The following is a 14,303-nucleotide window of genomic DNA, read 5'->3' on the forward strand; positions in this document are numbered from 1 at the left end:
CATAAGGCATATTTATGACACTCAAAAATGTGAATTTAGGTTGTAGGAACTCAAATGACAAAACACTTGGGCTGATATATTAAACAAAAACTCAGAAGGCTTTTTAGGGTCTATTATAAATGGCTGTCATTAGCTGCTCCCACTGCCAAAACTGTTGCATTAGAGAACAGTATAAGGAATCAATAAGAGTTCAAGCAAGTACCACAACCAGACCTGCCAGGGAGGGTGCAGGATTACAGATACACATGCTCCAAGATCTTGTATTACTTTACCATCCTTCTAGTCCTTTAAACTGATGGTTATTTTGTGCAACAGAACTCAAACATAAAATGCATTCTCCCCACAGGAAAGAAAAAATAATAATAAAAAAAATCAACACTTTTGCTTTATCTGTAAAGCACAATGCTTCCCAATAAAACAATATACCTCTATTTCACCCCAATATATTTTCATTTGAGTCCAGCTAGAAATGACAAGTTCTGGATAATATGTATAGAGGGAGAATGAAAAGCTAAGCAGAAGAATGTGTGTTGATGCTAAGTCTGAAGTAAACATTTAATGTTGCATCAACACACAAGCTCCCAGCTAATATTGTAGCAAGCCAGACACTAGTCAGACTTCCATAATTACAAAGAAAACCCTCAGCCACTTTGGCCATTAAGTTACCTGTTGCGTAAGAGGCAACATGAGTATCCGGACGAGCTTTAGAGGCCAAGAAAACAACACTAAACATGTGAGGTATTGACATCAAGGATGGAAAAAGTTACTGTGGTTCACAAAGGTATTTAAGTAAGGAAAACACCTACACTGTAATTAAAGAGTACATGTGCTAGGCTTAAAACACAGGGTGTCCTTATGGGATATTTTAAGATACAGTAAGAAAATATATTTTATTCTAGGTTATTCAGGAGTTTTCTTGGTAAATACAAGATTCAAAATTGTTAAGATTAACATTTACTGAAATACTGCAAGTAACTCCTCTGAATCACTGAGATCACCAGAAATTTTAGAGTTCCAAGAACCACCCTTCATGGAAAGTCACAGGCTACTTTCCCCAAGCAGCAACTCACCTAATTTCCCATTGCTGAGTCTTTTTTGTTCCACATGGCCTTTCAGTGCTCTCACTTTCTTAAGTTTGGCTTCCTGATTCTCAGCAATTTCCTTCAATCGCTTCAGTTTTTCCTGTTCTGCAGCTTGCTGCTGCTGACGCTGATCTTGCTGTTTCAGGAATTTCAGACGTTGTTCCTGCAGCCAACACAAGGATTTTCACTTTTTTCTTTCTCCTAAATCAGTACCTTTTGGTAAGGTACTGCCAGAAACAGTTTCAAAAACAATCACCACAGCAGCTCTGATCAGCTTTAGCCCAGTATCCTGTCTTCCCTGAGTGTCAAGGGAAGTCTGAGAGAACAGAGCAAGTACTGATTCTGTCCCAGTACAATCCTCCAGGTACACTCATTCTGTAGCAGAAGAACCTACTGAAATAGAGGTGGTATGCTTGTCTAACAGCCCTTGGTAAATTTTTCTTCCATGAAATTACTCAAAATCCCTTGAAGTCTAAGAAAAAATTTAGCATTTTTGTTTCATGACATTTGCTAATTTCATTTAATCACTACTTAACTCTTGAGTTACAAGAGCTAGTGATTATTTTCTCTTTACCTTCTCCACCTGCTAGTATTTTACAGCTCTCTATTACACATCACACTTCAAACAATTGTTAAGTCATGCTAGAAAATATTAGACATTCTTTGTACAGAAGGTATTCCACAAATTATGGATCATTTCCATCCCTCTGTACTTTTACTGGTTCTGCTAAAACTTCCTTTGAGGTGGGGGATCACTGCACATCAAAGATCTAAAAATTTACCATTTCCTAGTAATGATCACTGCTATCACAACAAAGGATCATTCAAGACACAGGAAAACCTTCACAGTGACCTGACCCCCATTTATACGACAGACATCGTATCAGTGGAGGATCTTTTTGCTTCTCTAAGAGTAGAAAAGTAGAACACTATTAGTTTCTATATACAGATGTCTATAGTTCAGAGCTAAAAGAAACCACCAGATCACCTACGAGACTAGTCATTACTTATGGCTTCCAGTTCTGGAGATGACAGGTTGTTGCAGTGGTAGAACTAAGACTTTCCCAAGCACCCACTAACAGCCAAGACTACCACTGCTTACTATCATCACAACTCAACACTTCCTCAAAACATAAATCACGCCATATAAAACCAGGCAGCACTCACAGCACATGCACTAGTTTAGAATCAATCTCATCAATCCCACACAGGAAAATGTCAAAAAACAGATATTACAGCTCATGTCTAAAAAGAATAGTGGGTTTTTTCCCCCCTCAGAATCCATTTTTCATATTGCATCTGATTTCAGAAGGCAGGAAGGAGGCAATGGAAAACTCCTCTTTGAAAGGGTGTCTAGGAAAGCAGGTTTGTTCCAGGGAGGCAAGTTAAACAAAAGATGCTCCCAGTGGGACACCCACAAGGCCACTCTTCTTCAAACCACAGGCAGCAGACACCTGCCTGATGGGTAGCTATCCAGACTCATAATTTAAAACATATATTCTTTAAAATCTTGTACAACTCCCTTTACAGTAAATATATATAATCTTCCCATTTCTGGTTTCATTTTTTTATATATGTAAAAATATATAGATATTATATAGTCACTATATATATTATATATAGTGACTACAGTGTTACTTATAACATCAAGGTCTTTTTCCATCACCTGTGAATGAAACAGACAAAAGTTATAAAGGTTTAGGCTTCTCTCTTCTATATTTAACACATCTCTGCTGGAACTGAGGGCAACATTCTGCCTTGGCAAATTAATCATGGCAGAATAGGTGCTAACTGTGCTGCTAAACTCCAGGTGAAAAATCTGACAGCTTGGTTGACTGTTCTCTGACATTTATAGTTGCACCTTCTTTGTACCTCTTCTTTCCATTAAACAAATATTCTGATGGGCCATAGTACCACTATGCAGGTGCTTCAGAACCATGACAAAGCCATGTTTTGAAGCACTTCCCTGAGATACAATTATTGAAAGCCAAGGGAACTGAACAAGATGCTGAATATATGGGATGGCAAAAGGGGAGAACCCAGCTGATCTCGAAAGGAGAGGGAGATAGGGCTTCTGATAGAGAAAGATCAGCAAAACAAAAGCCCCAGAGCAGCCTCCTTCCCCAGTAAATCACATTCTGAAATGCATGGGAACTCATCCACCCAGACAGTCAAGAATTCTTCAGGATGGGCTCGCCTTTAATGATCCTCTGCCTAAAGCAGCATTTTCTGTTGTATTTTCAGGAGTAGTGCGTACAAACACCACTTACGTCAAATATGAACTCTATGCCAGCATTCTGCAGATCCAGAGTTATTTTTTTCCCCTAAATTATTAAGGAGCACCCTGAATAATAAGCATTTTATAAATCACTCTCCTAGCTCCTTTTATCACGTATATACTATCTTTTCCAGACAGCTGCCCCAGGAAACAAGACACATTGAACTGTATCAGGGGAAAGCAAGATATCATTACAGGACGGCATTATACCCTGACAAAAGCACTGTTCAATGATCAAACTGGTGAATTGCTGCTCACCACATGGAGCACAAATAGAGCTGGCAGAGCTATCAGGATAAATGACAATACATTAATGCTCTATCCTTTTAGTAAGCTATATGGTCACTTCCATCACTGGCATGATTTTAATGTTTTACTACTGGATATTTGCATAGGTTGACTTTCAAATTGAAAAACAGAAAGCCAAAGAAAGAGACCCCTCTGTGTAAGAGGTGAAAAACCCCCAAATCCCCTCCACCTCATGCAACCCCTACTACCTTTGTCCCTTGCTGTAAACAATCTCATTCCAAACCTACCTTGTTGGCCAGCATTTGCTGTTGAGCCTCAATTTGCTGCTGCTGGCGTGATGCCATTTCCTGAAGTTCAGCCAGTGTCATATCCATCCTTGGAACACTGACCTGTCAAAGAAAATCCAGTACTTGCTAAGTCTAGACTTTTTAATTTGGCTACTGTGTAACTCAGCAGACAAAGGTCTTTAAAAAAAAAAACCCACAACAATAACTAGGTATCCAATTAAATAAGTAGACAGAAATGGCACATTTCCACAGCAAAAGAGTAAATAGCTCAGAGTTGTACGCTCATGCACATGCATTGCCCAATCCAGCAACACACATAAGCTGACATCTCTTGAAGCATTAATACTTCTAGCAAACTACTTCTAGCATTTTGAAGAGGTGTTTGAGCCCTTTATAAAAGACATCTTAAAAACTGAAAGCTAGGGTGATAATTGCTAGAGCGTTTATTGTAGAGCAGTCATTAGCAATCACTCCAGAATAGCCTCAGTTTCCAGGGTAGGATCTCAAAAGAAGGGAAGCCTCTATTCTAATTATAAATTGTACCAAGCACTTACTCCATTCTCTATTCTTCGATCACCAGCCACTTTCACACCATTTCTTTTTAAGGCTGGATCTTGAGACCTTTGTCCAGTCCCTAGATAGAAATACAAGAAGAGGCAAAGATGGTAAGGTACTTAAGGGTTTTTCTTATCCCTTTAGACATAGCATTCAATAGAAAAGGAGAAACAGTACAACCATTTCGGTTTAAAATCTGAACACTTTTCCTTCCTATATGCTTACTGTTAAGATAACTTAATGGATGACACAAAACATTTTATGAAGAAGTTGCTGTTTGATGTCAACATTTATTTAAAAAAAATAGGACTGGTTAAAAAACAAACAAAAAAGCAACTTAACCAACAGCCCACTATTTCAGCATCTCTCCCGTAGTCAACAGGCCCCTAGTAAGTCTGGACTACAGATGCTTAAGTCAGAAAAACATGTTCCCCTCTGCAAATGAGACAAAAGTAACAGGTTAATTCACAGAAAGGCATTTGGACCACTTTCTTAAAACCATTATCTATGTGTTCTGGTGTGCCTTCAGTCAATTGTCTTACAGAGAACATGAATAACAATAGTTAAAGGTTAGTCACCTATCATGAAGAAATGCCACTTAATCTACAGCTGATTATTTGCACAAAGTTTAAAAGGCCAAAGGTTCTTCTGTCTGGCAGTCATTTTAACAGTAAAAATGCTGCTGAACTAGAATCCTACTTCATGTTTCCATCAAATTATGTACAAACCATGTTCAGATGCCAATACCAAGCTCACTCATTTCCCTGTATGACATACGTGTGGCTTCGTCCTGCAGTACATCTGTTAGCTTCTTGCCTGTATGATACCTGTTTCAAGACCATATTCCTGCAAGACTAACTGCAGAGTTCCTAACTGTTCTTTTGCTCTTCCCCAAATATACTGCTTAGCACTGCTATGGCCAATAAAATGGCAACAATCCTAATGCAGGCACCCCAGGCTTGAAAAATTACATCCTGACAACTGAACTGCACTTTAAGATCCTTAGTAGACAGAAATGGCACAGCTTCAACTTTTCATGTATTCATTCTATAATTATTACACATTTGAAACATCAAGATACATTTAGCCATATGCTGGGTACAATGCCACTTAACACAAATGCAGTATTTCCAACACCAATGAAGACTGCCAAGGATGAAAACTGAAACAGGGGAGGAAGAAGAATCCAGCAGACTGATTTAAAGGTAAAAGTCTTAAGTATACTACTTAGAGATTAATATAGCATGCACAGAAAGACCTTGAAAAGCAAAAAATAGTTTTCCTTATAGGTTTCAGATTTAGATTTACAATGCAGAAATATTACATTCTCAGAGAATCTGTCTAGGCAGTTCACTAAATGCTATTCCTGAAACTAACAATGAATTAGATTGGGGGAGAAACATTGAAAAACTCTTCTCTTTTGCCAAGTATACTACATTTATCATCCTAGTAAATGTATTACCCAGGTGAAACAACCTAAGTCCAAATAATAGATTACATTATTGGACAACAGTTTAGTTACTAGATTTAAAAGAAGGGACTATCACAGATCTCTAGATTATCTAGCTGTGGCTAGTATGTTTAACACAGGATGTTCCCAGATGCCTTGGTGATGACCAGCTCTAGAAAACCTGAAAAAGTTTCAATTTGGATTTAATGTCCTCACATCTGGCAAGTGAGGATGAAATTTGTACTAAAATGAACAAGTTTCCTGTTACTACCGTTCTATGTTCACAATAAAGTAACAGTCAGACCAAAAAGGGCTGCAACTCCATACTGGCTACCAACATTAATAAATTACATACACAAGCTGTTTCCTTAACCTTGAGGAATAAAATGAAACTTAGACAAATGAACCAGCTAAAACCAACACCCACCTGTTTCCCGGCAGGGAGAGCGTTCATGCCGAAGAAAGAAACGAACCTCATTTCTCTGCATCCCAAAGCGCTGCAGAACATCCAGCATCCGTTCATTATCGGCTATGGGACGTTCTGAAAGGGTAAAAAGCCAGCTGCCTATTACATCCCTACGTAGTACGTACCAAAACAACACAAAAATATCTGTCCATCATTCAGCGTGTGCACCTAAGCCTTGCCCTCACCCAAGGCGTTTCTACCTTTCCTTTAGGAAAACACTATACAAGTCCTTGCTTCTGAAATTCAACCAATACCTCTGAAAAGCAGATACACCCTCTAGAAGTCCAGACCTGAAGGGAGAAGCTGAGGCACCACGGCAGCTCAAGGAGAAGCAAACAGTCAGTTTAGAGCTTTCTGCTTAGTTTTGTATTTGCAGATCATCTTACCCACTCAGCACAGCAGGAAGTGTGCTGCTGTACCTTTTGCTCCACTTCTGTGGTACCTCAGACAAACATTTCTCAGTCATTCCTACCCCATACTCAAGGGCTCGTCTGCACGAATTCCTACAGGGACTCATTTACTTTCTATTCCAACAAGAATGGAGAGAGGTGCAAAGAAACTCTCAGAGAAGAAGAATTCCTCTTGTAAGGCTCCTAAGGATTGCAATCAAATGCTGGATTGCAGCTCTTGCGCTCAAGTTCAGGCAGAAGCACTCAACTGCCTGAAGAGGCTCCTAGGCAGTACCCAACAGCCTGATCCTCAGCATGCTATCACAGCTACTCTCACTTCAAGTGATCACTTATACCTCCCGTCAGCCACAGATCTGACTCATTCTCTCAGACAGCAAATTTCATAAGTTCAGGTTACATGTGTTTTGAAAGCCCCACTTCTGATAAACCTGGAAAAGCTGAACTACTTTGGATTCACAGCTCAAAGGAAAAGAAAGATCACACAGTGAAAAATTACTCCTATAAGAACTTGCCATTTTTTTCAGAGAGTTAAGATGAAGTTTCTTTAAAAGTTATATGCACAGTTCCAGTGAATTTCTTTTCCTGCTCCTGTTCTCAAGTTCAGGATTCAGTCACATCTTATTTTTAACCCTCACTCATTGCCTTTTGATATTACAAAAATGCAGTGGGAGTCTACATCTACTGCCATCATTTCCCAGTACTCCTCCCTTGCTGTATTACTGTTGCTCCAGAATTTATACACTTCACAGATGGGCATTCACAGACAGGATATACTGAGAAATTAATAAATCATTACAGAAAAGCAATTTCTTTTGTTTTTCTAGCATTGTACCATACATTTTTACATGTATTTTAGAAGTGATGGCAACTCTGTGGTCAACACATCTCAGTAGCTAGCTTTAAGTAGCCAGGCTACATTCATAGTATCATGTCAGTTCCATTTGCACTGGGTGCCAGACAAACAGAGGATATTATTCCTGGCTTGAGAAATAAGATAAGCAGAAAAAGACTGAAATGAAATACCACCACTTCTGCATCAGTTTTGGTTTTGCTGACACTGCTTCTGTTGGGTGCTTCCTTTCATTATTTAAGGGAAGGAAAGGAAAAGAAATAGAAAAAAGAAAGAAAAATCAGAGTTGTTAATTCATATTCAATGGAGTTTTTCAAGTCACTATATTAATATGGAATAATCATTTCTAGGGGAAAAAAATCGTTGGTGTTGACAATTAAAGCTACTAACATGTTTTCAGCACGTAAAAAGCTCCTTTCAACATAAAAGTGTTTCTTTAAATGAAAATGCTGCAGCTGTACTCAAGCAATCTAGGAAGGAAAATTTCTGGAGTCACTGTCAAAAGAGATTAGCTTTACAGAATAAGCAAGTAGGTCACTGTTACAGAAAAAGCAGTCTCTTGGCAGTTAGTTGTCTAGACAGCTAAAAAAGCTCTTCATCTGCTAACCCTTAATTCAAGAGGAAAAAAAGGCAAAAAACAAAAAAACCCTATAGTATCATTGTCAGACTTCCATCTTCAAAAATATACAGCAGGCTTGGAAGGCAGATTTCTAGCAGCTCGGCAGTACTGCAACTGAAACTCTATAATCAAGGGAAATGCCCTTTGAAAAGGATTCTGTTGATGCCACTCAGTGACTTCAAATGGAAGGTCAAAGGGATTTTCAAACAGCAAACAAAATTACATTTGGAAAGCTCAAGAAGAAAGGACAAACAATCAGACTTCATTTTAATTCCCTGTCTTATAAGGAGGGAAAAAAGGAAGTCTTTATACATGCACACATCTTCTGACTGCTTTCCACAATGGCCAAGGTAGTCGCCCAGCAGAATTCTGGCAATAATAGGAAGATGAAGAAAAAGTTTGCCCTGATACTCCTCAGATCTCAAGCAGAACTGGGAGGACAGAGTGAGTAGGAAACTTGCCCCCTTCAGTGAGCAGAGTGCCTCGAGTGCACGTGCAGCAATCTTTCAAAGTACCCTTAATAAGGTCTGACAGTGGAAGCTAAAATTCCTGAGCAAGCATCAGAGAGAGGGAGACAAGTGATGTAAGAACAATCCAATCTCAGTAAGTGAAGCCCGAGAAGTCATTTTCCTACATAAATCTTTTGTTTCTAACCCAGGTTAGCTGTGCTGTGCCATGTTTGGTTTAAGTAGTTTCATTTGTTCAGTGTAAAATGCAAACAAAATAGAAGCTGTGGCATATCTTGGCAAAACAAGATAGAGAACTTTGCTGACAACTAGAACGAGATTAGGTAGAAGCTAGAAGTATTTCCTGCCCCCCACCCAGTAAATCAAACATATGATTTGCATACATTGGATTTAGGGAGGGGGGGGCAGCAAATGGTTGGTTTTGCAAATGGTTACTACTTGATGTTATACAGATGCTTAAGAAAGGATACATTTTATGTGAAACAACATGCACATACTTCAGCCAGTACTCAAATCTTTCAATCTTACACGATTTGAGGCTAATGCATTTTTTGTTACCAGGTATAATTTGAACCTGTTTACAGTTTTATACACATACACACACTCACCAGTGTTTGTGTACAGAAGTAAATAATGAGTAAATATGACAGCATCAGTGAAAAGAACAAGAATAATTTGGTTTTTAAAACAACTGCCAAGGTTTTCACTGTATACATGGAGGTTTTGGGGTTTGAGTTTTTTTCTGTCTTACAACAATAGCTGTGCAAGTAACATCCAATCTGTCCTCAAGGTATCTCATGACATCTTTGCAAAGACTAATTTCAGGAAAAAAAATCTCCGCTTTACGTTTCTGTATCCAGATTATTTTCTTACATCTCCTTTAGAAGCAGAAAGGCTGACAGCCTGATTTTACAAATAAGCCTTCATGTATTACGTGATCTTACCCAGAAGCTTTTGAGCTTTTTTCACTTTCGAGCTTAACAAAACTGTTTGGACACAAAGTACGGGCAGACTTCACTTGCCTCTCACTGTAGGTACTCTCCCCTTGATTTCAGGACAAGCTTGCTGCCATTTCTAGCATATGCTACACATCAACATCTCAAAGCCAATCAAGATCCCAAGTTCAAGAAACACAGGAAGAGGAGCTGCCCACTCTAGCAGGGCTCCAACTTTGGTAACAAAAGGAAAATCCTGTCCTTCACCATCACGACTTGTGCTTTTTAACAGGGCATGGGGCTAAGGCTAACTATAAATTCAGTGCATTTACTAAAACCTTTATTTTACTTGAGTTTCACTATAGAGTTTGGTACTGTGTTGATTTAGACACAGTTGGACACAGATGTACAATAAAAAAAAAACCTTCCTAAAATATCTCTTTCCATACTTGCTTGGTGATTTTATTTTACTACCATTTATAAAGAAAAGATGCTTCTTTTCTAAGGAGAAAATTCTGTTGCATTTTTTAAATTTAGAAGTATCAGAAACATTACATCACCGTTAGAAGAGACAACTCGAGGCAACTCAGGTATATCATGCTATTAAACAAACATCTGGCTCAAAGACTTCTTTGAACAGGCCTGAGCCAACAGCAGAAGAATATAAGACCTCATCATCTGATTCTTTTATAGTTTTGTAGAAGCATCTCAAAGATGTTGGATGAATTATAAATATTTTTCATTACTTAAACCCCTTCATCTATTTTACCTCTGGATAACTACCAGTATCTAATGAGTACCACAGAGACAGGAGATAGTCAAGAATCCTTTCGCACTGAAGCCATGAAAAGTTAGCCACGCTTCAGCTTTTGATTTGTTTGTTGACATGTCCTCCAGTTCCAGGGAGAGGTAAAGTTCCAAGACAAAAGTCAGCAAGAACATAGAAGGTAAAAAAGCCACAATTGACTATATACATAAAACCCTCTTCCACAGGCTTAAAAGGACAGGAAACAGTCCAAAGCAGTTTCTATGCCCTCCCTCACACACACCTTCTTTAGAGCACTTCACAGCAGGTAACTCCAAGTAATTCTGGTAACACTCCTTCACTTCCAAACTAAATTAACACAATTGGGAACAATGACGGTGTCATCAGAAAAATGAAGTTTTCCTTTGCCACTGCACATAAAAATGCCTACAGGGTTGAAGAAATAATTTTTACTGGGTCACTGACCTATCAAGGTACTACTTACATAGGCCACTGGGATCCACTGTGAGGAGAAGGAAAGAAAACAACTCCCCCATACCCTCAGAGACTCATTTCAGTCAGAGAAGAGCTGCACAGACACAAGAACATCTGCAGCTTGAGTCCCCTTCTTTTGCTTTCAGATCATTTTTGCACATGTGAGCCTTTCTGTAGATGCATTATCATACAGCAGGTCTGATGAAGAGATTAGCAGACATGCAAGGCAAAAACCCTCTGCGACAGGACCACATCTGTCAGGTCTCTGTGTGCTACTATATTAGAAGTAATGAATGGGTATAGTAATTCACAATATGCAAGCCCAAAAATGCTTAGTAATTCACAAAGTGCAAGCCCAACCTACCTGAGCCACACCACACCTCAGCCAGGTGGCACTCACTCTCACCAGGCTCCTTGCAGAGCTCCACCACATCTCTGCAGGTTGTTTCAGGTGTGACTGGCACCTCAGTGAAGTGCTGCTCATTGTTACTGAGGTACACTGTCAGAAACATCTGGGAAATACAAAAAAAGACAACAGCACGTGGTTATTTTATAACACAGACTGCACATCAGAGTCACAACCCTCTCATTAAATGCTTTATTTTCAACACAATTGTATCATTTGTTACCAACTACTGTGCATACAGAATTTCAAAACAAAACCAGATTTTGGTACAAGCAAGTGAGACCCTACAGAAGTTACTCTCTGATCAACTAAATTACCTTGCTGGAGGATTGTTTGGTTTCAAATCTGGACCTACTGCTCCTTCCTTCGCCCTTAACATAATGCATCAGAACTCCCCCCAGATTACTGTATGTATATACTGCACCCATTTGACACAGCAGGAGAAGCAACCATCTAGAGTTCAGAAATATTCTTTATAGTGAAAAACAATGGCAATTAGATCTGTAAAAAACCCACACTAAATTAGAACAGACCTTACTATGTAGGCAGTGAAGTATTTCATCTGAAGGTTTCTTAGAAACACAGGTCTACTTGGTACACCCCTAGTCTCAGTCGGAATACAAGGTCCCCTCCAAACATTATTCACAGGGAAGTAAGGATATTTTACTTGGCTTCCTCTTCATAGCTATAGAATGATCCTTGATCTTTGTGTGGTGTGTTTGTACAGAGTAATAACCAGATGTTATTCTTGCTTGTTTCTTTCCTGTCACAACTAGGAAATAAGCATTTTAGAAATTAGTTGCCTTATTTGATAGGAAGTATCAGTGATGACTGCCTTGGAACACCACCTCACTGTATGCTATTAATATTAAACTGCTATCAAAGTTTAGCTGCTAGCTAAAAATTAACGTCAACTCTCTTCTGAGACCTGTTCTCAATTTCACCATCAACTGGCTGCTAGTCGCACGACTTCCAGCAACACAAAAACCTGCCAAATATACCCACAGCAAGCAATTACTCCACTAAGTATTTCAAGCAACAGAAAACCTTATCAATAGGCTACACAGTTCAGTCTTTTTCATATAGCTGGAAAAGCTGTTTTTGCAGGAAAAGACAAATCCTGACCTGTCCTCATTTTTAGAAGGCAAAGTAGGTATATGCATCCTTACAGACATCAGTTCAAAGATCAAAATAAAGAGAATCCAAATCAAACAAGGCAAGAGACAGGTATAAATATTCTTCTTAATTAAAAAACAATAGTAACAACAACAAAGCACAAAACCATTACCACAGGCATTACTTCTGTGATTTTGTGTGAATACTCCAGAATCAGGGGGGTTTTTTATGGCACTGCAAAGCAAAATTTAGCCTCATCTTCTTCACTGTTTTAGGAACTCCCTCTTGGGGGATTCTGGAATACAGTCACGCATATCCCTGATGACTCCCACGTCTTTCCCGTACCAAGATTCCCTCCACCCCTCTGAGAGAAGCTGCCGTAATTCTTTTAAAGACTTCTGCAAAAGCACTGCACACTCAGCCTGTCTTGTTATACAGAGTATAAGCATTTGTTCCACTTGTGGCAGTATAAACACTTGCAAATAGTATTTCAGGCCCTGGCACTGAACCAGATTTAGCACCAAGAGCATGCAGAGCTTGATCTCTGGTTTTGCCCAGCTCAAGACAATTTCTGATAAATTCCTGAAGACCTTCCAAAAATAGTCACAGAGTGGGATAAACCTGCTGAAACAGAGCTCAAAACTGCCTGCAACCCTTAGGAAAATGTATAGCTCCCCCAACCATCTCCTTGTCACATTCCCACACACAAGTACTTGTAAGGAGAGGAATTAGGAGAGACAATGTGGAAAATGCAAAGGCAGCAACAAAGTTCCAGTTACTGGCCGAAGGAAGCCGGTGAATGCTGTGGAGAGCAGGCAGATGGGGTGGGACAACCAGAACTTGAGGCTTTTATCTTGAATCAAGGCTGCTGCTCACTCCACAGCTCTGCCCTTCAAGGGGAGCATCCTTCCTGCCAGCCAGGGTCACAGCTGCTCACCCAGGGTGGCAAGGAATGTGTTTTAAGCTGCTCCCTCTTGGGTATGCTTTGTGTGGGCCAGAGCTGTGCAGCAGGCAGGTAGGTAGGATCAGCTTACCACATAACACTTACTAGGTAGTGAAGACTGGTGTAACTATTGTGCTGTTTACAGCACAATAAGTCCTGATCTAAATTAAGAGACAAAGCTTCCCAAGCAGGAACTCTGATACTCAGCTTTAATCTTTTGTCACCAAACATGGTATCTTTTTGATGGAGTGTTTCTAGAGGAGGCTGATGGCGAGGGATGCCACATGCAACCAGGTAGGAATAGCTCTTAATCACAAAAATTAGGGCAGAGAAGTATAAAATAAGAAGCTCCCCGAATAGCTTTAGAACAGGGTTATAGAGGTATGTAAAACACATCAACGCTTCACATTTAATGCTGCACAACCTCATATTCAGAACCCTAAGTTGCACAGGCTGCGCATCTGCAGTAACACTTGTTAGTTTTAAAAGATGAGCTCACAGATGGGCATCAAGAGAAAATTATAAAAACCACAGCATTATACACACAAAGGAGGCCTAATTTGACCCTAGCACGGCTGTTCACTCTTCAGTGTGCCTGTTATATCCAGTTGTTAATCCTTAGGATTTACCAATCCAGACAACTACACAGTAAGGATCACAAGGTGCTGTTTCTATCCACAATGCTCAGGATAATTACTAATACCTTAAGCCAAAAGCATTCAAATCTGGTGCATGAAAGCCATTTCTGAGACTTGGTAGTGTCTCTATCCCACATATTCTAGGAACTGGGGGAGGGCAGGGAGTTTATTAATAATTAAACCACACTCTGCAACATGTACCTCAAAGTCTTAGGAGTCTAAAGCAACTGAAAGGCTACCAAACCGACATGACCTTCACAGTTACCTCATCCCACTTCCCTTTAGCTCCAGGGGCACTGCTGACATGCTTCA

The 14,303-nt window shown here is 39.5% G+C and overlaps 1 protein-coding gene across 2 annotated transcripts in view; it reads right to left on the reverse strand.

Annotated features, from left to right (window-relative positions):
- Positions 1-11,400, reverse strand: part of TP53BP2 (tumor protein p53 binding protein 2) — a 27,404-nt gene extending 16,004 nt beyond the window's left edge. For both annotated transcript variants that reach the window (XM_010018391.1, XM_010018390.1), the window contains exons 1-5: positions 11,253-11,400; positions 6,329-6,442; positions 4,451-4,530; positions 3,897-3,998; positions 1,071-1,245 (exon numbers count right to left, since the gene is read on the reverse strand). In XM_010018391.1, the coding sequence (XP_010016693.1) occupies positions 1,071-1,245; positions 3,897-3,998; positions 4,451-4,530; positions 6,329-6,442; positions 11,253-11,400 (619 nt within the window). The remainder of the gene's footprint in view (positions 1-1,070; positions 1,246-3,896; positions 3,999-4,450; positions 4,531-6,328; positions 6,443-11,252) is intronic.
- Between the last annotated feature and the right edge of the window lie 2,903 nt (positions 11,401-14,303).

The sequence above is a fragment of the Nestor notabilis genome, unplaced genomic scaffold (assembly GCF_000696875.1).
Source record: "Nestor notabilis isolate BGI_N333 unplaced genomic scaffold, ASM69687v1 scaffold31457, whole genome shotgun sequence".
NCBI classification, from domain to species: Eukaryota; Metazoa; Chordata; class Aves; order Psittaciformes; family Psittacidae; genus Nestor; species Nestor notabilis.